Here is a 24,871-nt window from a genome sequence, read left to right on the forward strand (position 1 = left end):
GTCTCGTGTGTTGCTTATATATCCAATATTAATACCTACTTAATGGATTGTTTGATTTTCAAAGCTAGCAGGCCTACACTTGAAGACAAGAAAGCTAATGTGATTGAATGCATCTAGGTTTACACAAAAATGCATTTTTTGAAATGCTTTCTTATTTTGGGATCCATACCAATGAATGATTTTTTTGTATATGTATGATCAATGGCTTACCCCACTACAAATACTATACATATTTTAGAAAGCCAACATAATACATACCAGTCATGTCTAGCCTTGATAAGATTTGACATCTCACCATCCAAGCATTTTAGTTTGAAAAAGGGCACATGGCTCAACCACAAACAAGAACCTCATCATCCCACATGGCTGCGTGCTTAATGATAGGTCAACATACACGAGGAGCCAATAACCATAGGTTGCTTAGATGAGGGTAGCGTTGACACCACCATTCCTAGAATTCTTCGTCTCAAATACATGTTTGGGAAATCCATGTTTTGGAGAAGATGGGATCCAAGGTGCACGCTCTCCTCCTACCCTTCCCTGCACAAGGGCACATCAATCCTTTCCTGTACTTTGCCTCTCAGCTCCTATTAAGAGGGTGCTCCATCACTTTCGTCAACACAGAGCGAGCTCACCAAAGCATGCTCAAGGCACGCCCCTCGACTTTCAACACCTCGCTCGATATCCGCTTTGTTACCATCCCTGATGGGTTCCCCCTTGATGCTGATAATAGACAAGATATGAGCCTCCGCACCATCATCAAGATCCTGGATGGCATCCATCAACAACAAGGCCTTCTGGAACGCCTGGTTGAAGCTTCCTTGGCCACTGACAAAACATGTTTGGGAAATCCATGTTTTGGAGAAGATGGGATCCAAGGTGCACGCTCTCCTCCTACCCTTCCCTGCACAAGGGCACATCAATCCTTTCCTGTACTTTGCCTCTCAGCTCCTATTAAGAGGGTGCTCCATCACTTTCGTCAACACAGAGCGAGCTCACCAAAGCATGCTCAAGGCACGCCCCTCGACTTTCAACACCTCGCTCGATATCCGCTTTGTTACCATCCCTGATGGGTTCCCCCTTGATGCTGATAATAGACAAGATATGAGCCTCCGCACCATCATCAAGATCCTGGATGGCATCCATCAACAACAAGGCCTTCTGGAACGCCTGGTTGAAGCTTCCTTGGCCACTGACAAACCCATCTCGTGTATCGCTTGTGATTTCTTCTTCCCATGGGTTCAGGACGTGGCTAACAAATTCCATATCCCACGAGTTCTTTTCTGGACTTCTAATGCAACTCGTTTGTACCTGGGAATGCTCGCTGTAGCCGGGAAGGTGCATCCTGAAGGTGAGAGATTTTGTTCCAAGGGTATGCTTAGAAAATAGTCGTTTCTCTGTGTTATGAAACGTTCTATCTCTGAATCTATGATTATGTGCATGCTATGCTGTTCACGGTTCTGTTTCTGGGTGTAAATGGCTCCTAACGACCGACGAATTTCCATTCGATTGCTGATTTTTATAGCATGATTTCCATCATGGCCAATTCTTATACAGCTGTTGAGCTAGACGAGCTCGAATCAGGCGCCCTTCAGGTAGGCAAACGCGAAATCCTTCAATCATACTACATGGAAGACCCGGAGGATATGAAAACTTCCTTGAAGATGATATACCATCGCTTGGAAGAAGCATCTCACATCCTGCTGGACTCTTGCCAAGAACTGGAAGCTTCTTTTATCCCGATGCTGCTACCAAACGTGAGCTACGTCGGCCCTTGTCTACCCGACAAGCCGGGGGTGACCGATCACGAGATCCTACGGGCAGATCTATACGAAGAAAACCTCGAGTGTTTACGGTGGCTGGACGAGCAAGATGAAGGGTCGGTGCTCTTCATTTCATTTGGAAGTGTGGCCTTCTTCCCACCATCACAGATCAAAGAGATCGCAAAAGGGATTGAAGCAAGCAATGAGAGATTTCTCTGGGTTGCAAGGCCGGACAGGCACAGCAACAGCGATTTTCCGGAAGGGTTCGAGGATCGGGTAAAGGATCGAGGGATGATAATTCCATGGGCACCACAGCTGAAGGTACTGGAGCACAAGGCGGTAGGAGGCTTTCTAACGCATTGTGGGTGGAATTCAACTGTGGAAAGTATATTCATGGGGGTACCGATGGTGTGTATTCCGATATTTGCAGACCAACCGATTAATGCACAGCTAGTTATAAGGAATTGGAAAGTTGGACTGCGGTGCAAAAGAAGGCCCGAGAATGGTTTGGTAGACAGAGCAGAAGTGGAGAAGGTCGTTGTTGAATTGATGTCTGGCCAAGAAGGCGCTAAAATTAGAGAGAGATCTTGTCATCTCCAAGCCCTCGTCCAGCACTCCGTTTCCCAACATGGGTCTTCCCACGTGGCCCTCACTTCATTCGTAGAAGATATTCAACGCCGCTGCTTCCCAAAATAGTATGCTCAAACTCCCTCATTGAGATATATGATAATGATAATAGTTGTATTGCCGTCCCGTCTTGTTAGCTTTATTCAAAAAATAAAAATTTGTGCTCCATGCATTTTAGAAATTATTATATTCCCTCCGCGAGTAATTCTTTCCAAACTAGTATGCTCAAAATTACTTATTCAGATATATGATAATAGTAATGCCCTCTCGTCTTGTGGGCTTTATTGAACGAATAAAGATTTGTGCTCGATGCATTTTAGAAATTATTAAATTCCTTCCACGAGCAATTCTTTAGCTCCGCTTTGAACATTCACATGTGCTATGATGAGTTGTGGGATTTGGTCATTAAAAGATGTCATATCAAGAAAGAGGGCTAGTGGGGAGTTAGGATCTTGTGGAGGTTATGGGAGCCCAGTAGTCACATGGCTATGCCAAGAGTCACATGGTTGGATGGTTATATAAAGTCCCTCTTGTATGTAAATTGGATACACAAGATAATGGATATGGACTATGATGTTTTGCTTGTATCTTTATCTTGTGTCTTTTATCGTGTTCTTCATCCATGTCTCTGATACCATGCTCATGTGTACATGTGTACTCCATGGCTATGTATGTGGGAGTATGTGTTTTCCTCCATGTTAGTAAGCCTATGCTAACACTCGGCCATTATGATGGGACGAGAAGCTTTAATCTTCTCCTTGCGCACAAGCTCTTGACTAGAAGTCAAATGCTTAATCCGTACACATTTCTTGCAAGAAGAGAAATTAGTAGCATGCATGATTCTTTCTTGATTCTAGATTAACCATGATGTTTGTTGATTTTCTCAAAATCCCATGACAAGGGAGATTAACGTGTTTCTTGATGTTCTTGATATTTTTATTTAGCATGTTCTTGATATTTTTATTTAGCATGTTTTTGATATTTTTTTTTGGAAGGTGGAGGAAATTTTTAGAAACACACACCCAGCCTCCGTGAGGTGGAGGCAGCCCCGCCGGGATGAGGGCTGGCGAACCACTTACTTGTTGCTAGTTTCCTCTTTGGTATTTTTACCACTTACTTGTTGCTAGTTTCCTCTTTGGTATTTTTACCACTTACTTGTTGTTTTCTGAAGTGTGCGCCCTCTGCTGTTTTCCTCTTTGCTATTCTGTGGCGTCCTCCTCTGCGCTTGATCTGGCAGGTAGGGTCGCCATAGTTACGGAGAGATCAAGAGGTATAGGCTAAGAGGTTTGCCTGCCATGGCGCGCACCTTTGTGGTTGTGTGCTACCAGGGCAACTCTGCAGCTGCCTTCGAGGTGGTCTCCCTCATCCAACAACAAGGCTCTGGTGACACCGCCATCGCCGTGCAGGGCGACATTGGCAAGGCCGCCGACGTCTCCTCCATCTTCAACTCCGACCACTGATGCGTGAAGGCCGCATCCATCTTGCAGGCCTGCTTTTGAGCTCCTACCCAATCCTCGAAAACACATCCTTGGAAGATTGGGCGTGAATGCCACAGGGACATTCCTCATTTGCAAGGAGGGTAACTGCGGGCGGTAAAGGGCGGATCATCACCACCGACCGGCTCATCCATGGCGCATATGATAAAACCCGGCTATGGTGCCTATGTTGCTGTGGAAGCCCTAACCAAGATGATGGCCAAGGAGCATACAAAGGGCAGTCTGCACCTTCCTCAGCGCCAAGAGCCACGCAATGCAAGGTCAAGGACATTACATCATGTCTTACCAGAATTACCCACAACAGTCTGCTCCAAAGAGCACATATTGGGCTCCGTCATCACCTTACTACTGGGTGTAAGGATGGGCATGAGGTTGGTTATGCTCTAAACCTTATCCTCCTCCTTTTTTCAGATGCCAATTCTGTGTGTGTAGCATTATCTCTATCTTTTTGTTAAATTCGCGCCTTAAAGTTCACACATGATTTTGTGGTCGCTTTTCTATGAAGGCCAGTTTCCCTTGTTTCTACCTGTTATGTTTTGGTGGCTGGAGTGTTGAGTGTGCATTTATGGTTGGTGTTTGCATCATTTATGGGTGTAGCTATTGGTTTTTTCTTGATCGGTAGTGCACACATATTGCCTCACTTATCATTGGTATGCTTGTATACCTCCGTGTTTCTTGAATCAACTTCATATATAGGTTCTCATGGACAAGAACTTTTGCCTCCTTCTATATGGCCATATGATGTATCGAGTGATATCTTAAGGACTTTTCATGTCTGTCATCCTTTCTAGCCTGCTATCTCTGTAATGAGAATGTTGTGCATCATCATGCAACAATTCGTGGACATTATAATTTTTGATTGGGAATTGTTGATTTCTCACTGTGACGGAAGAATGGGTTGCGGTGCTCTGAAATCTGTACAAATTTTGTGACAGAACTTTTTGATTTCAAGTCTTATTTTTAGACCTTTTTTGGTATAGGCAGTTAGAGTTTTGAGAAAATTAGTATATTTTACATGCTCTTGGTTTATAAATTATAGTCTATTATGGCTACATGTGTTTTGGCTTGGCTATCAATGTTTTGTGATTTGGTTAAGTATCTCGAAATGTAAGGGTATACATAGAATGATATGGCTTTTCTTCTCTACACCATGTTTTCTTACTTTATAAATTTTCTTAGGCTCCAAAGCTTTGCTTACATGAATGAGAAATGATGAAGTTGGGTCTCCTGTTGGGAAGTGGACTCGTATGTAATTTAACTCACTTTTTTGGGAGTTGTGGAAGTTCATTGGCCTGTTTCTTGCAAGATGAGGTTTGTCTTGTTTGATCATGTATACTTCCATTATACTAGACGAGTCTTGATAAGCTTGGAAAGCAAGTTGAGCTTTTTTTTATAAATTTATCTATCTTTTGCTCTAACGATAGTGAAGTCCATTGAAGTCTATGTGTGCATGCTATCTTTCTAGTGTTCAAGTTGGGTAAGAAGAATTTGACTACTGTTTTGATTGATTGTATGGATGCTTGTTTACATGAATTTGGATTAGTGTGAATTGGTGTGTGATTGAAACAATATCATGATTTCTCACATTAGGTGAAATATGGACTCATTTTTGTTCCTTAAGGATTTCCACACCTCCTCTCTCTAGAAAATTAAGCTCATGGTGAAATTTTTTGCAACTTTTGAGTAGAGTTTGGATATTTAGAATCTACTCTTCGAGACCTTTCCAATGATTTATAGCATGATAAGTAATTTTGAATATTCAAGAAATCTCCAAATTGGTGATGATGTAGTATGTTACAACTCAAGAGAGAGCGGTGTTTGGATATTTGAAATCTACTTGCTTATCATGTTATTTATTATTAGAAAGGTCTCGAAGAATAGATTCCAAATATTCAAGCTCCGCTCACTTTTGAGTTGTAACATGCTACGTCATCACTAATTTGAAGATTTCTTGAATATTCGAAATTACTTATCATGCTATGTATCATTGGAAAGGTCTCGAAGAGTAGATTCTAAATGTCCAAACTCTACTCGAAAGTTGCAAGAATTGCACCGTAAGCTTAATTTTCTAGAGAGAGGAGGTGTGGAAATCCTTGAGGAACAAAAATGAGTCCATATTTCATCTAATGTGAGAAATCATGATATTGTTTCAATCACACAATAATTGCTTCTCCATACCCTTTTCTTAAAGCAATTCATATTTCACTTAATGTCTTTATGTGAGTCCACAAAGCACATGTTTTGGAATTTGAATTTATTAGGTATTCTCCATACCCTTTTCTCAAAGCTTCTCAAAATGAGAATATTCTCTCTTAAAGCTGCTCAAAATTCAAAGGAACCAGGATGGGAGGGTGAGGTCTCCTCTTTTCATGGGTGGGGAATTTTTCCTTCAGTCAAACCTTGGTTCATCTTTTTTACCTCATTCTACTTGTCATTCATCATCTAGAGGAGCTGTAAATCTTAATGTGATTATTTGAAGTGTATAGTCCATCTTAGCTGACTAAGTAGGTGCACTCTCCTTATCCAGAATAGCTCTATAAAAAGCATTGATTTTTAAAAAAAGAGAAGCAATCAAGCGTAATTCGTTGAAGGTTGAGATCGTATCATATTTCAATTTGTCAAAGTTGAATTGACATTGATAGATTCCTTGCAGATTTGCAATGTTGAAACATGGTTACTCTTTAGAAATGTACCATTGTGTCGGAGTTTTTTTTAAAATACACTAGAAGTTAAGATCAAGCAGTCTTGTGTGAACAAGAAGAATCTTGATATTGCACTAAGCTTTACTTGTTGGGAGAACACTTGGTCTTGCGTTAGTGTAGTGTATTAGTTGCGAGGCTTTGATCAAATCAAACACTAAAAATGGAAAGAAAGTGTGAGTTGTATTACGACAAGAATGACCATGCTAAATTTTTTAAATTCTATTTATGTAAGCACTATCGCTGAAGAATGAGTTCACTAGAATCTTGCATGCCTTGCATTAATCTAAATCACATAATAAAGATAATAATTTAAAATTCAAAGTATTTGATGAGCACATTAAAGCACACATATGGTATTTGATGAGCACATTAAAGCACACATATGGTAAGTCACTTGTTGGCTTTGATAATCCAACTCATCTTTGTCTATTGCATGGAATACATGAAAAGTATCCTTTATCTTCGTGGAAAACTTGGGGTGGACAATTTAATAAACATAGATGGTAAGTAGTTGGCTAATTCAAATATATTAATTATTGAAGTATTATCTTAAAATACAGTGTCAATGTAAAAACAACATTAATATTGAAAGAATGAGGCATAAGAGGGTCGGAGGAGATGCTTGTTGAGGATACTAATGAGACGCTTATAAGACCAAGTGAGGAGGCATGAGGTTTAGAGGAAGCTCATGCGAAGTCCTAATCGCGTCACTTGTAAGTCAAGAAATGAGGCATGAGGGCCAACGGAAGAGTCTCACAGAGGATATTACTGAGACGTTTGTAAGATCAAGTGAGAAGGCATGAGGTTCGGAGGAAGTCCAGTTGAAGATTCCTATTGGGTCACCTATAAGTCCCGGATAAAGAGGCATAAATGTCAGAGGAGAAAGCTCAGTGAGATACCTGCCCAAGACACTCTAAAACCGAGTGAGAAGGCATGAGGTCAAGAGGAAAAACTCACTGAAGTCCTTATCAAGTTACCTATAGTAAAAGGAAAAAATAGAATATAAACCAAAAGGAAAATGTTAAAAGCATAATAAAATTATAGACGAAAATGATATAATGATTTCTAGAGTACAGTTACTTGCTGTGGTGATAAAGTTGACTTCCCAGAACACTTGAGCATCCATAGATAAGATTCTTCATAAGCATATACTTGTGGACTCTTCATTAGATTGGTGGAAATTATCTTCCCACCATCTCCTTGGTCTACCATCAGTTTTATTTACTTTTACATGATATATTGTATGACTTGAATTGCATTATACCTTCTAGCAGCCACTTATTCACATATTCTCATGATGTACTTGGCATTGATAGGAGATACTACACTCCCAATCAAACAAAGGGGAAGAGAGGCTGACGGATGTGAACACCTCCTAGCATTTTGGCATTAGCTTGGGTGTGAACACCCCCTAGCATTACTAGCATTAGCTTAGGCTAATGAGTTGTGGTATTTGGTCATTAAAAGATGTCATATCAAGAAGTGGTTTACAAGAGGTATAGTGGGGAGTTAGGATCTTGTGGAGGCTATGGCAGTCCATAGTTACATGGGTATCCCAAGAGTCACATGGTTGGATGGCTACATAAAGCCCCTCTTGTATACAAATTGGATACACAAGATGATGGATATGGAATACACTATGATATTTTGCTTGTATCTTTATCTTGTTTCTTTTATCTTGTTCTTGATCCATGACTCTTACACCATGCTCATCTGTACATATGTACACCATGGCTATGTGTGTAAGAGCATGTGTTTTCCCCCATATTAGCAAGGCCATGCTAACACTGCTTAAGGATAGATGGTGGAGGTTAGTACACACCTCAGCTATGCATTTGATGAGAGTTCCTGAGAGAACATGGTATTAGAAGGTAGCTTACATGCAAGCATGCCCCTCACCAAAATGGAGTTCCTAAGAGAAAGAACAGAGTGATTGGTGAAGTGGCTAGAGCTATATCAAATAAGGAGGATATGCCATCATGTTTTTGGAAAAAATTAGGTTGCTTAGAGAAAAAACAGAGTGATTGGTGAAGTTTCTTATCAATATCTCGAAAGCGGACTTCTCTAGCGAGGAAAAAGCGAAGTAGCACTAGTCGGTTATGGACCATCCAAGTTGCTACGTTATAATTCTATAGAAAAGCAGGCTTCTATAGCAATGATATGAAATGGCTCCCTTTCATATGAGGAGGTACACCCTTAGGCTTTTACATTAAAGTGGGATAATTTTCTTTTCTCATGCGGTTTCATGCTAGACTTTGCTCTTTTTTGGCTTACTCAACTCACTCCCTATCTCTTCCTTGTGCTCTTTAGCACCACATTTCTCAACACACTCCCTTGGTGCCAAATCTTTGGGCTACTCAAGGTTGGTTAGTTGCGAGTCTTATATCATATTTTCACCCCCCGCCCCCCTCATTTCTAACTTGGCTAGGTAACTCAGAGCTCTTTGGCTGGGTTACACTCTAGCTCAGAGGTTACTTTTAGAGATGTTCAGGTTGATTTTCACCCCCCATGGTGCTACTTTGGCTACTCTCTGGCGGTCAAGTGTTTTACATTTGCATATCAATTTTCCTACTCATTTGGTGGCTTTTACAATATATGATTTTCGTTAGTAGCTCGATGTTACTTAGTGGTACTGCTTTGCTGGCTTGAGATATCCTTAATTTTGCTTGATGAAGTGTTGCTTCTATATGCTCACATACTCATTTGGTTATAGCATTTTTACAAAAGGTTGTACACTTCATTTTTACACAAACACATGGTAGAGTGCTCATTTGGCCGCTTTTACAAGGGTTACAAATTTTTTATGAACAATTTTTTTCGATGAAGGCTGTATTGATGCTTGTGCTAACACACATGCTGATGGTGCTAGTGCCCATGTGTCGATGTCGAAGACCGTGATCCACACGATGTCTTTTGATGACCATGTTCTTTCGTGATCCACTCCGCACACTGCGTCTCCAGATCTCCTGCATGTTCAATGGCCTGCTCTCTCTCTCTCTTTATTTGTGATCATTTGTTATCATAACTATGTAGGCTCATGGGCGGTGCTACTGCTCTTGACTATTTTGTTGTTGCACATAGCTTTGATGGGCCTTCTATATAGCTACTGTTTCTTTATGTTGGCCTCGAGTTACGTAGAGTTAGAAGGTTGCTATGTTTTTTATTGTTTACAAGCATTTCATGCCATACGCTCACCCTATTGAATGGTGTAGGCAGTTTGCCTTGCTTCAAATAACCTTAGTTACCTTTGCTAGGCTCTACTAGGAACACTATTCTTGACTACACCTTCTGTCTTTACTTTCTTTGCACCCCTTATAGATCTATGGAGACCATACCAATGGAGTTGTTGAACAAGGAATATGCTAAATGAAACTTGCACTAAAAACTATTGTGTTATGTGGTCCTTCTCTCTCTTTATCTCACACTAACAAACCCTAAATGTGGAGAAAAAAAACTAAGGAACTCAAGAAGGTAACTCGAATCACCTTGCTATATTGAGATGAAAACTAAGCTAATGGAGAGCCTCACCCTAGCTCTAATACCATGTTAAGAATCATGGATCAAGCTCTCCCAATGATAAGACATTTACCTAATCATAAAATAATTCTACACTATTGACAATACTAATCTAAGGTGGATAAAAATGAGAAAACTCATCGTGTGAGTATGTGCTAATGCACTTAAGTACAATTAGACACCAAGATGAATTAGCTTGGATACATAAAGAGACTTGAGATAAGTGTAAGTGATATGATTCATTTCTTGGAAATGGACCCCTTTTATATGAGGGGGTACCCCCTTGGGCTTATAAATCAATGTGGGATAATTCCCTTTGCTCATGTGGCTTCATGCTAGACTTTGCTCTTGTTGGGTTTACTCAACTCACTCCCTATCTTTTCCTTGTACTCTTTGGCACCACATTTCTCAACAAATTATGGATTAATGGGATAATCCTCTCATTATTGTATGTACGGGGGCCTAAAATCTAGTTAAGCTTATACCTAGGTACAAATTCCATCTTGGCCATCAATACACATGGCGTAGCCTATTCTAGATCCCATAGTCAATCATCATGGACACAGTTACAAATGATGTGGTATAGAAGTGGCGATCATGCGTTAGAAGTAATGTTAAACCAAATGTAGTTAACACATATTATTTTGAATCTCACAGTAGAAATATTACATCCTGAGTGACCACACAAACTGGGAATAGATTTTTTTTATTTTAAAGAAAGGTATTTTCTTTTGTTTTTATTAAATAATCAACATTTCCCAATCCATTTCTCTCTTGATGACACTATGGTTTACAAAATCTTGGACTCAATGAAAACTACACCTATCAAGGCTTATATTTCCCACATAATTTCCACATAAAAAGACTCTCAAATGGTGATTTAGCCAAGGATGTCCATGCAACTTCGGTGCACAAAAGTACTCCAAATAATAGCCAAAAACTCTCTAGTCTCTTTCAACATTACTTAAGTCATTAAGCTTGGTATAAATCTCCAATTTGAACACATGAAACAAGATCTGATACCAAATGTAACACCCCTTACACTTGTGTGTTTGCCCAAGACCGATTCACATAACCAAGGCAATCAGAATACGTGCAATCCATAGTCATACAAGTACCATCAAAAAATTGAAGAGGACAATGAAAATGGTAGCCTAGAACTCGTCATGCAATCATAGGCTCCAATCCAAACATAGCGAGAAGCCACCTCTCCAAGCTAGAGGTCACATAGAACCTGGCATCGTCAGGATCCATACAATGTACACATCCTGTACAATGCCATCACAGTTGTCTTGGTCCTCACTATGTGACAATATATTGGGCTATCCATCCTTGGGATGCCCCAATCCCAAGGTGTCAAGCCTAATCACGTAAACTCTAATAATAAATGAGCCACCAACCCAACTTCTATTTCACCCACTCAGTCACACTATGATGAATTGTGTCTAGTTGACCTCAATGCTAGCCTCATTGTGTTCGTATAATAGGCACATGATAATTTTGGAGCTAGTTCACAAATATGTGTGGGTCCCACCAAGCATGCGGTGGCAAACCACTATTATGTCACATTCATAGATGACTATAGCAAGAAGGTATGGATATATTTTCCAAAGGTAAAATTTGATGTATTTGAAAAGTTTAAGGACTTCAAAGCCATGGGAGAGAATCAAACTATGGGTACACGTTCTAAAGGACTTCGAAGCTATCAAAGAGAAACAAATGATGGATATATGTTCTGAAGGAAAAATTTGTATTTGAAAAGCTTACATACTTCAAAGCTATGGGAGACAAACAAACTAGGATGCATGTGAAGATCCATCATGATCAAGCGCTTTCTATAGTGTAGAAGAAAGGTTGTAGTTGTTGCTACTCGTGTGGGAAGAAAGGACATTTGTCTAAGGATTGTTTGTCCATGAAGAAGGACAAGGGCAAGAGTAAGGCTTCATCCCAGAAGAAGGGAAAACACACGACACATGAAAAGTGGTACATAAACTTCTAGTGACTCTTCTAGGGCTCCCTCCAGCTAGGGAGAACCACGATGATGGTCTTCTCTAGTTATACAAATGGTTTCCCCCCATGTGCTTCCAGCTAGAGGAGGCTTATGGTTGGAAGAGGGGGCTATTAGCAACTCCATTTTTTGGTGCATGGGAATCATCAGTAGAAGTCCCAAGCATTAAAAATCTGCTAGGACAAGGTCAGCTTTGATGTAGAGCAGAGACTATGGACACGGTGTGTTCTGAGTTCATTATTCGAGGTTTTGGGACAGGATGTGTTCATAGTCCACTTTGAGGGATCATGGGCATGATTTATCCGATAACTCATCATTCTATACACTTGGATTTCACTACACATTGGTGTGGGACTATGTATCCAAGAAGAATTCTTTGCTATTCAGGGTGGCATTTTGTTTCAAGGAGTCAAGTTGGTAGGTGCTCTTTCCAAGGTGTATCCGTTAATGCGTAATACTGGAGTGTCCATGGTTGTATCTTCATCAGCTTATCTTCTTCAGACTTTTTGCACACTATGAGCTGCAGAGGGGGTGTTAGAATTTTGTGCATCTTTGTGGTGTGGAACTAGGCCTTTATTGGCATACATTTGTATTTTCTCACATTTACGCTAGTTGTGGGCTATCCACCAATAGCTTTTGTTGGCAAAATCAGCTAACTTTTGGCCTCTCTATATAAAGGGTCTCCCTCATCACTTATTCACTATCCAATTCACAAGCACATATTGTAATGCCATGTTGTTGCTAGCTATTACCATTGTAACCTCTTGCTTGTCTCAATAAAGGTGATCTTGTCAACAATTGCTCTATCACTCATTCTCTCTCTATTTCTTTTGTCTATGCTTCCGCTTGTGCATGCTCCAACAGAAACATCATGATCAATAGCCAATAGATCCCCAATGAGTGTTCTTACACTGCATGCTTTATGGATTCAATTGCATCCACAGTTGTGCCTATATTACATAGACACATGCATTAGGCACCTTGATTTTATTTTGACCTTGCGAAACACCCAACAAAAGCTGAAGAAACCTAGCATGTACATAGAATTGATAACTTTGGTCATTAAAGGATGAAGTACCATCGTTAGATGTATGACATTTTTGCATGAAACCTTTGGTTCTTTGAAAATTTACATCATGAATTTGAGGGTTGGTGCTTGGATTATCTTTTCTAAATATAATTTGAATCACCATGTGGATTATCTTTTATAAATAGATCGCCATGTGGACAAAAAATATTGAATTATTAAAAATTAGGGCATTACAATCAAGAAAAATGGTTACTAGGAAACTAGAATATACAATTAAATTGGAAGGAAGAATTCATATGCTTAAATTGGTTAGAATGCTAACATCTATTCATTTATAAAATGAAGTTTGAGAGAGTGGAATGACTAGAAAAATCAAAATGATAAGGTTACGAAATTTGGATGTTTAGTTTTCTTGAATATTAAGAGATGAATGGAGCTTTGAGCAGTGCCAAAAACATTTAGTTTTCTTGAATAATTTAAAGAAGAAATTTAATTGGTAATGAAACTTTGAGTGGTTCCAAAAACATGATGACTAATGTAGGGTCTCTAAAACCAAGCCCAAATAGTTTAGCTTCATCCAATGAGAGATTTCCTTTCTTTTAAGAAATCAAGAATAAAATCAGCGTAAAACATGTAGATACCATAAGTTTCTTACCTAAAAGAGTGACATTATCTTCAAATGTGAGCGATGGGTGCTTAGACTTCATCAACGAGATATTGTCATTCTTTTAAGAAGTTAAGAATAAATTAAGTCTAGAAAATGCCGATGCACACTTCTTAAATTTTTTACATGAGAGTGCATATTAAACTTTGATGTAATGAGGATAGGATCAACTAAGCAATTCCTCCATGTTGGAAAACTTGGCCGGGGGCTATAGGTTAAGAGGCATAAAATTTTACTTGAGAGAGAATGCGACTACAAGAAAATGTGGAGTGTAAAATCATAGGAAGTTTGAAAAGAACAAACTATCTTAATTTGATAATCAATGCATAATTATATTAGAACAAATTTTTATTCTTTTTGCACCAAGTGTTCATTATAGCAAAGTTTGTGGGTGAAAAGACCTAAGCACCATTTGCTACTAGATAAGTAGCAACACATGAATTAGTTGTTAGAAAACATGTGATCTAGCATCCATTCTTACTGTGTTTTCCTTAGTGATACCTTAGAGTGGTTTGTTCTAAGTCTAGAAGGCTCCATTACTAGAGTAACTGGGTGTAGGTCTAGTAGTTATCTTCCTTTGATTGGGGCATCACCTTTTAGGTGAGTGTGGTGAGAAATCATAGGGAGGTGGAGAGAATAAAGGGCCCTAGGCACCTCCCTCTCATGAGTCTATAAATTCAGGGACTACTACTCACACATTGGAGAGCTAAGTGAGAGTATAGTGCCCATACTTTGTGTATTTGCTTAGTGATCAATATACCAAGTGTTCCTTTGTGGAAATACTCTCTCTTTGCATTTTACATTGGCTTATGTCTATGTGATGCATTTGTGGTAACCTTGAGTATAATCCATTGCTCATTGGTTACATTTCATTATTAACACCTAAGTGGTGGCATGGTTGCTTTAGTGGTGTGAGATTGATTATGTGATGATCTTGTGCATTGCTTGATTCATTCAATAACTAAGCTCACACCATGTCTTTTAACATGGTATCAAAGCTCCTTTCCATGGGAGTGTAATCTTTCATGAGTTGATAGAAACATCTTAGTGATTGTGGGTGTATGAGTGATTCTCATTGCGTTGATATGAATATTTTATACTATCATTGAAAGGTATTCATTGTGAGAACCTCTTTGTTGCATTTGGGCTGATTCGTCACTTCATTGAGTGGCACATTGGAGTGAAGAAGAAGGAGTTAAAACTATTCACACGTGTGTGTAGGTCTTTATGTGAGCAGCACAACATCCTTTGTGGGTCTTATCTTGAAAACTTCATCTTATCCATTTCTCTCATTCTCTTAATGAGTGACACAATAAGAGATTAAGGGGGGGATTTTTCAACTTAGTGGGGCACACCATTGTGGTTGTGAATGAGCATTAGAAGAAGGGAATCTCTACGTGTGAGAGAAATTTTGTGTGAGTATTGGTGGTGAGAGCATTGTGAAGGGAGTTTGATTGCATCAACATTGATGGCATTGAAGCTGAGCTCAGATCTCTTCTTTAAGTGATCATCGACCATCCAAAGGCCTTTCTCAATAATAAACTTAATGGGTAACAACATTAATGAAGGTACTTGCTGTTTTTTCTGAGTGACAAAAACAGTGTGCAAAAAAAGGTGCAAATTGGAGGGTCAAAATCACACTTGGGTGATTGCCCATCACCTCCATTGATTTGGGGCTTCTGTAGCCCATCACAAGGCGTTAGGATTAGGGCCTTGGGCCTATAGCAACAACGCAATAGACGCCGCCTACAACCATTCTAACAGGAGGGTGTCTCAGAGTCTGTTAGAAGCTGAGAAGACAAGCTAATTGGAGGCCATCATTCCATGAATCTCAGTAGCTCTCTTGTGGGGGTCTTGTAGCCCATTATGTGGCGTAGCGGTGGTTGAGCCCAAGAACTAGTCAAATCAGCGTATACAGTGCATGCCATTATGCAGAGCCTGTACAAGAAAGTAAGTGTTAATGGAGCTTAATTAACATTAGATAAGCTGCAGTTGGTGAGAAGATTGTGGGGGCTCCTTTGGCGCACACAGGGGCAATCCCCTCCAACAACAATTTAGCAACAAATTCCCACGATTGCAGAAAAATTCTCCCTTGTTTGTAGGAGGGAAAAGTTCAAAAGTTTATCTTTGTGATTATTATTTGCTAATTTCCAATGTGTACAAGAAGGCATGTTTACATAGCCTCTTTGTGAAGACTCTCTCATTAGCCTAGCTACACACATCTAAGTGGACATTACACTTCTTTGTGATCAACATTTTGTAACATGATCTAGCAACTATAAAGAGCACATTGCATGTCATATTGCATTGCTTAGTGACAAGACGTTGAAGGGTTCAAGTGTGAGAAGTGCTAGTCAAATGTCAAGGTTTTTACAAACTAAAACTAAAGCCCAACTTGCACTAGCCGAAGTATCTAAGCCCAAGTCCAAAATCCACGCCAATTCACACTATCAGGAGTGGTCAAAATTTATGTGGACACACCTTCATCTATTTGGTGAAGGGATCCTTGAGTAAAAGCATTTCTAGGTGAAAAGCCAAGCTCCATTGTAAAGTCCTAGAGCTATAAAGGACTTCCTTGTTTGTGTAACACTATGTGTGTGTGCTAGGTTGAGTACCATGGCAACCATGGTAGGGAAAATGTTTCACAAAACTGAAAATTTGATGGCTCCAAGTACCATACTTGGTGCAACAAAATGCAAATGTGTCTAATTGAGAAAGACATGTGGGCAGTGGTAAATGTAATTGAGAAAATACCAAGTTGAGATCCAGATCTTATCTCTAAGTGGATCACTTTAGACTCAAAGGCATTATCTCTCATCATTTGTGGGCTAGGTGATAGCCAAATTCATCAAGTTAGTTTTGCAAAGACTTCAAATGAAGCATCGCTTAGACTCAAGTCTATCTTTGGGCAAACTAATGAAGCTACTAGATTCTTCTTAAGGAAGAAAATTTATAGGATGGAAAAGGATGATAAAACCAATATTGCTTCTCATGTAAATGACATCCGTTGTATGATTGATCAACTCAGTGGTGCCAGGTGTGACTATTGATGAGGAGGAAGCCATCTATGTGTTGCTTTCTAGCATGCCTCCTTGCTATGAGCCGTGTGTCTCAGTGGACAGCATGCCTCCTTGCTATGAGCCGTGTGTCTTAGTGGACAGCCAATTAAAACAATCATACACTAACCTCAATGACTTCTTCCCTCATCCTAGAGGAAACTCGCATGATGGAAGGTTCCAAAGATTCATCTCCTTCAACAGTAGTTCCAGTGGAGCATGCCTGCTCTGCTCTACAATCAAGGACAAGAAGACCAAGGCGCCTCGAACTTGCTACTATTGCAAAAAGAAGGGCCACATCATTAAGGATTGCTTCAAGAGGAAGAAGGATGAAGACGAGAAAGAGAAGGGAAAGGCAAAGAAACCAGAGAAGGAGGAGGCAATCTTCTCTAACTAATTATTCTAGCAGTTTGTATGACATCTTATAGCCTGTGGGGTAACTTTGTTATCTTAGTGATATCTTGGTGATAGAGTTGATCCAAGAACACCCTACGTGGTATGTATGCTTGACCAAGGGAGAGTGTTAGAGAACATGTGATCTAACATCCATTCTTAGTGTGTTTTCCTTAGTGATACCTTCTTAGAGTGGTTTGCTCTAAGTCTAGAAGGCTCAATTACTAGAGTAACTGGGTGTAGGTTTGGTAGTTATCTTCCTTTGATTGTGGCATCACCTTTTAGGTGAGTGTGGTGAGAAATCATAGGGAGATGGAGAGAAGCGCCTCCCTCTCATGAGTCTATAAATTCAAGGACTACTACTCACACATTGGAGAGCTAGAGAGAACTAAGTGGAGAGTATAGTGCCCATACTTTGTGTACTTGCTTAGTGATCAATATACTAAGTGTTCCTTTGTGGAAATACTCTCTCTTTGCATTTTTCATTGGTATATGTCTATGTGATGCATTTGTGGTAACCTTGATATACTCCATTGCTCATTGGTTACACCTAAGTGGTGGCATGTGTTGCTTTAGTGGTGTGAGATTGATTATGTGATGATCTTGTGCATTGCTTGATTCATTCAATAACTAAGCGCACACCACGTCTTTTAACATTAGTACCATGTCTTTTAACATTAGTGATATCTGCGTATTCCCCAAGCATCAAGGCATTAGTGATATCCACATACTTTCAAACATTAGCCCAAATAAGAAACATTTCCATATGTATATCTCATGTGATGTAATTGGTACTAGTCACTTTGAACAACACAAAATGCTACTTTAAATAGGAACCATTCACATCTTGGAGTTGATTGTAACGTTTTTATGCTGTTTGTATTTTCAAGGGACAAAATTTTAGTTATATGTGTGGCATTTTTTAAAATTTTAAGCTAAAATTTGGTTACTTTTTATTTTGATTGATTGAAAAAAATGTTCTTTCTAGAACTATACATGATGAAATAAAAGGTTGTTATAAGGGTAAACTAAGAGGAAAATATAATGTTCTTTTTAGCACTGTCCATGATGAAACAAAAGGTTGTTATAAGGGTAAACTAAGAGGAAACGAAAAAATGATCTTATAGGAGAATATATTGGTAAGGGCACACAAAAGGTGGCTCCAAGAGTTTCTTCAAAAGATATAGCAATTACCTCTATAACATGACCCCTCATATAAGCAAAGAACCTATTTGATATCATCAAGAAAGGTACATACAAATTGAAGCAATACAACACAAAGATACTTTCAAATGCTTAAATAGGTAGACGATTCATTCAATGACTTAAATGGAATGAGGATTACAAAACAAGAGTGTTATTATTTCTTAAGGAGGTTTTACTATATTGAAGTGTGTAACCCTTTCATGGAGCAATTTACTTCTCTTGTGGGTAATCAAAAACCTTTACCAATAGCTTGCAAAATTATCTAATGTGGGTTAATCTCCATGAAATATACAAAGAGCATTGAATATGATTTTTTCTTAATTGCATCATTAACGTGTCATGATGCAAAAAGTGACACAACATCATGGGCCTGTGTGTGTGTGTGTGTGTGTGAAAAAGAAAACACACATACACACGCACGCATGCACGCGTGCGTGCACGCACACACACACACACATTTTTGAATGGGATATATTTTAAATAAACTCAATACTTTGACCCACAACAACATTCACACACATAACTTTCTGAATAGGTATATAAAATCAATGCTTTGAGAATAATGATTTGTTGTGTAACCTTTGTGGTACTTGTGGGTGATTAACCTTTATTAATACAAAGAGATTGTCATGTTGCAGAAATGATGTTCTGAATGAGGTGAGAAATTTTCTTCCAAATGTTTCACTAATCCAAAAGAGCAAGTGGTGTTTAGGTGTAATCACCCGAGATGACCGCATGGCAACCTTTGGTGGACCTTCCGGTGGGACAATCATGTTTGGACATGCAACAACGAATGCAATAGAGGCCATCAGAAGGCTCAATCAAGTTGACGAAGAAAGGGTAGCCGTAGCATTTCCCGCCCACAGGAGAGTTGTTATGGTCGTATTGCCCACCCCCATCTTCATTGTTGGTGTAAATACTCCCATTTATACGGCCAGTCACCTATCAACAAATTTAATGAGAAAATATCAAATTGCAATCTTTCCTCATCCTTCATGGTTCTTTCTCTCTCTCTCTCTCTCTCTCTCTCTCTCTCACACACACACACACACACACACACACACACACACCCCCATACACATCAATATAATGAAAAAGAATCCATTCTTATTTCATAAGTAATATCATCATGTAGATATCAATTTTAGCCTATGAAGTCAAAATGTAGACTAAAAGATAATCTACCCTAGTTGGCAGGTAATTTGAGCATACACTTGGCATTTTTAAATTAAAACAAAATAATTAGTTTAAGAATGTTATTTATTCAATGAAACTTGACCATTCTATTTATTTTATGGTTGATGTGATTAACGAACTATATATAAATTAACAAAATTCTAGCCCTTGAAATGGCATGATGTTTTGTATTAGTAGTACATGTATGATGGTTGGGTGACTGATAACATGTGTTATCAGTCCTTGCAAGAAAGGTACCCTCAAATGGTATGTAAAGCTTTCATGAGGTGGTTTTATAGTATGCTGGAGTCTTAATCTAGTAATTTTTAGGTCGTTATTTGTGTGTGAGAGGCCCATGAAGATTAAGAGGGCAACGTGTTTTAAGGAGAGAGAGAGAGAGAGAGGTGGCAAAGGAGTAACCTGGGTGTAAGTGTCGGTGGAGTTGAAATGGACGGATTGGATGAAGGCCGGTGGGAAGGGCTGGCAGCTAGCACCAAAGGCAAATGGGTCAGAGCAGAAGGCTATGCCATCTGTCTCGTGATCGCCAATTATTTGGAAAGGGTGAGGGGGCAGGAAGAAGCCGAACTCCGTCTCCGATTCTACCACCACCACCCTTAAGTATGCATGGGCGCCCATTAGCTGCTGCAACCACAACAGACCCAGCAGCAGCAGCAGCACCACCCCCTCCCATGACCACAAGCTGCCACGCCACAGCAAGGGCTCGCTATAGTGCGCCATATTAATGTTAATGTTGCTGTTGTTGCTGCTTACGCTTTCTCCTCCTCCGCTGTGATAACGGCCTTTTATCCACATCAAGCCGGCAATTGACACCTTCATTCATGCCGCATCCTCCAGCCTGCTGCCTTAGAAACCATCGCCACCTTGCAACCTTGTGGGTTTAAGCGCCTTTTGTCTTTTCAGTTTTGCGCTCCCTTTCAAAGATTGCCATACATATACTTGCACTTTACCCATGGCGTGCATTTTGTCGTCTTGCTTTTGTAAGCAATATTTCACTAATTCTCAAAGAGCCCACCAAACCTTAAACTATGCGTGGCAAACCCTTGCAACTTGCACCAAAAGGTAAAGAAAATCACTCTAATCATTTCAAGGTCAAGTACAAAAAAATTCAATTGGAGGATTTTTGCCTTCAATACATTGTTTTAAACAATAAAGCATTACAAAAGCAATGTTCTAAATAGATAAGTTTATTGCATATGGAAAATACATTGTCACCATATACAGATACATGGTCACATCAGATATCTTGTAGTGCCTCCAATTCATGTGGGGCTGCAATATCTTTACAAATGATCTGATGCTCTCTTTTTCTACTTACCTTCCAACCATCGGGCTTGAAGCAAAATTGATATAGAGGATTCTAAATTGCTACTTCTAATTCGTTCCCAACATATTCGAGAGTCCAATTCTCTTTCACTTCCAATGTCAATGATGGGTGACCGTGTTGAATCATAACTATATTTATCAAGCAAGAGTGGTTGCCGTCTCTTATATCTTGGTCCATGCTTTCCTAGTTGTTGATCAATTGCCACTTTCTATAAGTAAATGACATGCACAGATGTTGCTTGGCAGTATAGTATCTGATTCCAAAATATCATTAGGATAATTTCCTAAGTATAATCAAACAAGGTTTGTAACTGTTCCACAAAAAGATATTTGAATGTTATAACACTCATCAAAATGCAATGTCAGAGGTGTTCAATCAACATTCAATCAAATCATCTCCCTTTAATGATTTCACTCTCCAACCTTTGTCAAACAAATGATCAAGCCAAGCTTCATCTATATCTTTGCATATAAAAGTTGTTCTAGTTTTTCTCAATTGTTTACAATCAGAAAATAAATCAACAAAGCATGCAATTGGAACAAACAAACTTAAATGGAAATTTCTTGCACTAGTGCTAGGCTTCATAGCATATTTAATACCATTAAACATTTTGGTCCTATATAACTCTCTCACTTCTGTATCAAGCAATGGCCACTCAAGACTATCAAGTGTAGGCAAAGGAATACGTTCCAACTTTCCATGTTGACTCGATTGAGTGGGCAAGGTATATGGAATACGTTCCAACTTTCCATGTTGACTCGATTGAGTGAGCCATAGAAATATGTTTTGCTTCTTGCGAGATCACTTGGTGCATGGCCTTCATACACTTTATGTCTTGTTTTGCTACCAAACTAGTGTTAAATTCATGGCAACTGAGCTTTCAAATATTCTTGCATACAAGATTAAGAATAACCATGCCGTAAAAAATAGAAGACAATGTTTGAGTATAGATACGTGTATTATACCCCTCGATTCTATCACAAGTATCTTTTACAAGGAAAAACATCTAGAGGATGATGACGACAACAAATAGCAATAACCAAAAAAATGACAATGCAAACAACCAAACTTGGTCACATAAGCTATAATATCACATTCCAAACAGTAGGAAAACCTCTCAAGAGGGATTGCTTAAACCCACCATAAAAAATGACATCGATATACTAGCTCATCAACCTTGAAATCAACTTCAAAGTTAAAATTTGAACAAATGGAACCATATAGATAAAGAATGCATACTAGAATAATACTACATACATCTTATCTTATTTTCCTCAAGGCAAGGATGCCCTATGGCACTCATAGGTGAAGCCACATGGTAGAAGGCCAAATTCCTGAGAACTAGAGAGAGATGGGCATGACGTTCTTGAATACAGTCTCGTGTGTTGCTTATATATCCAATATTAATACCTACTTAATGGATTGTTTGATTTTCAAAGCTAGCAGGCCTACACTTGAAGACAAGAAAGCTAATGTGATTGAATGCATCTAGGTTTACACAAAAATGCATTTTTTGAAATGCTTTCTTATTTTGGGATCCATACCAATGAATGATTTTTTTGTATATGTATGATCAATGGCTTACCCCACTACAAATACTATACATATTTTAGAAAGCCAACATAATACATACCAGTCATGTCTAGCCTTGATAAGATTTGACATCTCACCATCCAAGCATTTTAGTTTGAAAAAGGGCACATGGCTCAACCACAAACAAGAACCTCATCATCCCACATGGCTGCGTGCTTAATGATAGGTCAACATACACGAGGAGCCAATAACCATAGGTTGCTTAGATGAGGGTAGCGTTGACACCACCATTCCTAGAATTCTTCGTCTCAAATACATGTTTGGGAAATCCATGTTTTGGAGAAGATGGGATCCAAGGTGCACGCTCTCCTCCTACCCTTCCCTGCACAAGGGCACATCAATCCTTTCCTGTACTTTGCCTCTCAGCTCCTATTAAGAGGGTGCTCCATCACTTTCGTCAACACAGAGCGAGCTCACCAAAGCATGCTCAAGGCACGCCCCTCGACTTTCAACACCTCGCTCGATATCCGCTTTGTTACCATCCCTGATGGGTTCCCCCTTGATGCTGATAATAGACAAGATATGAGCCTCCGCACCATCATCAAGATCCTGGATGGCATCCATCAACAACAAGGCCTTCTGGAACGCCTGGTTGAAGCTTCCTTGGCCACTGACAAACCCATCTCGTGTATCGCTTGTGATTTCTTCTTCCCATGGGTTCAGGACGTGGCTAACAAATTCCATATCCCACGAGTTCTTTTCTGGACTTCTAATGCAACTCGTTTGTACCTGGGAATGCTCGCTGTAGCCGGGAAGGTGCATCCTGAAGGTGAGAGATTTTGTTCCAAGGGTATGCTTAGAAAATAGTCGTTTCTCTGTGTTATGAAACGTTCTATCTCTGAATCTATGATTATGTGCATGCTATGCTGTTCACGGTTCTGTTTCTGGGTGTAAATGGCTCCTAACGACCGACGAATTTCCATTCGATTGCTGATTTTTATAGCATGATTTCCATCATGGCCAATTCTTATACAGCTGTTGAGCTAGACGAGCTCGAATCAGGCGCCCTTCAGGTAGGCAAACGCGAAATCCTTCAATCATACTACATGGAAGACCCGGAGGATATGAAAACTTCCTTGAAGATGATATACCATCGCTTGGAAGAAGCATCTCACATCCTGCTGGACTCTTGCCAAGAACTGGAAGCTTCTTTTATCCCGATGCTGCTACCAAACGTGAGCTACGTCGGCCCTTGTCTACCCGACAAGCCGGGGGTGACCGATCACGAGATCCTACGGGCAGATCTATACGAAGAAAACCTCGAGTGTTTACGGTGGCTGGACGAGCAAGATGAAGGGTCGGTGCTCTTCATTTCATTTGGAAGTGTGGCCTTCTTCCCACCATCACAGATCAAAGAGATCGCAAAAGGGATTGAAGCAAGCAATGAGAGATTTCTCTGGGTTGCAAGGCCGGACAGGCACAGCAACAGCGATTTTCCGGAAGGGTTCGAGGATCGGGTAAAGGATCGAGGGATGATAATTCCATGGGCACCACAGCTGAAGGTACTGGAGCACAAGGCGGTAGGAGGCTTTCTAACGCATTGTGGGTGGAATTCAACTGTGGAAAGTATATTCATGGGGGTACCGATGGTGTGTATTCCGATATTTGCAGACCAACCGATTAATGCACAGCTAGTTATAAGGAATTGGAAAGTTGGACTGCGGTGCAAAAGAAGGCCCGAGAATGGTTTGGTAGACAGAGCAGAAGTGGAGAAGGTCGTTGTTGAATTGATGTCTGGCCAAGAAGGCGCTAAAATTAGAGAGAGATCTTGTCATCTCCAAGCCCTCGTCCAGCACTCCGTTTCCCAACATGGGTCTTCCCACGTGGCCCTCACTTCATTCGTAGAAGATATTCAACGCCGCTGCTTCCCAAAATAGTATGCTCAAACTCCCTCATTGAGATATATGATAATGATAATAGTTGTATTGCCGTCCCGTCTTGTTAGCTTTATTCAAAAAATAAAAATTTGTGCTCCATGCATTTTAGAAATTATTATATTCCCTCCGCGAGTAATTCTTTCCAAACTAGTATGCTCAAAATTACTTATTCAGATATATGATAATAGTAATGCCCTCTCGTCTTGTGGGCTTTATTGAACGAATAAAGATTTGTGCTCGATGCATTTTAGAAATTATTAAATTCCTTCCACGAGCAATTCTTTAGCTCCGCTTTGAACATTCACATGTGCTATGGGCATGCCCAAAGATAAGACTTCTCCGAAAGAGAATGATGGCATGGATGAAAGTAGCTCAAATCCCATTACCAATCAGTTGGAAGACAGCACTATTTTAGCGGA

At 39.7% G+C, this 24,871-nt stretch overlaps 3 protein-coding genes and 1 pseudogene across 4 annotated transcripts; 3 read left to right on the plus strand and 1 right to left on the minus strand.

Annotated features, from left to right (window-relative positions):
* Positions 1-397: 397 nt before the first annotated feature.
* On the plus strand, positions 398-4,404 carry LOC147620341 (7-deoxyloganetin glucosyltransferase-like). Of its 2 annotated transcripts, none has more exons than XM_086772546.1 (3): positions 398-1,351; positions 1,558-3,528; positions 3,719-4,404. In XM_086772546.1, exons 1-2 carry the CDS (start codon positions 772-774, stop codon positions 2,457-2,459), a joined length of 1,482 nt encoding a protein of 493 aa, XP_086628672.1. In that variant the 5' UTR covers positions 398-771; the 3' UTR covers positions 2,460-3,528; positions 3,719-4,404. The 2 variants fall into 2 exon arrangements, with proteins under 2 accessions (XP_086628672.1, XP_086628673.1); XM_086772547.1 differs by having other exon boundaries at positions 1,558-3,490.
* On the plus strand, positions 3,255-4,404 carry LOC147620342 (short-chain type dehydrogenase/reductase-like; annotated as a pseudogene).
* Positions 4,405-18,959: 14,555 nt separating this feature from the next.
* On the minus strand, positions 18,960-21,208 carry LOC147620343 (uncharacterized). The gene is made up of 2 exons (XM_086772747.1): positions 20,058-21,208; positions 18,960-19,403 (listed from the first exon to the last, which is right to left on the minus strand). Exons 1-2 carry the CDS (start codon positions 20,472-20,474, stop codon positions 19,170-19,172), a joined length of 651 nt encoding a protein of 216 aa, XP_086628873.1. The 5' UTR covers positions 20,475-21,208; the 3' UTR covers positions 18,960-19,169.
* A 1,548-nt stretch (positions 21,209-22,756) lies between these two features.
* LOC147620344 (7-deoxyloganetin glucosyltransferase-like) lies at positions 22,757-24,567 on the plus strand. Its single transcript, XM_086772548.1, has 2 exons — positions 22,757-23,344; positions 23,551-24,567. Exons 1-2 carry the CDS (start codon positions 22,861-22,863, stop codon positions 24,450-24,452), a joined length of 1,386 nt encoding a protein of 461 aa, XP_086628674.1. The 5' UTR covers positions 22,757-22,860; the 3' UTR covers positions 24,453-24,567.
* Positions 24,568-24,871: the final 304 nt, after the last annotated feature.

Source organism: Cibotium barometz, chromosome 32 (assembly GCF_041138505.1).
Source record: "Cibotium barometz isolate CiBa-2024 chromosome 32, ASM4113850v1, whole genome shotgun sequence".
In the NCBI taxonomy this organism is placed as follows: domain Eukaryota; kingdom Viridiplantae; phylum Streptophyta; class Polypodiopsida; order Cyatheales; family Cibotiaceae; genus Cibotium; species Cibotium barometz.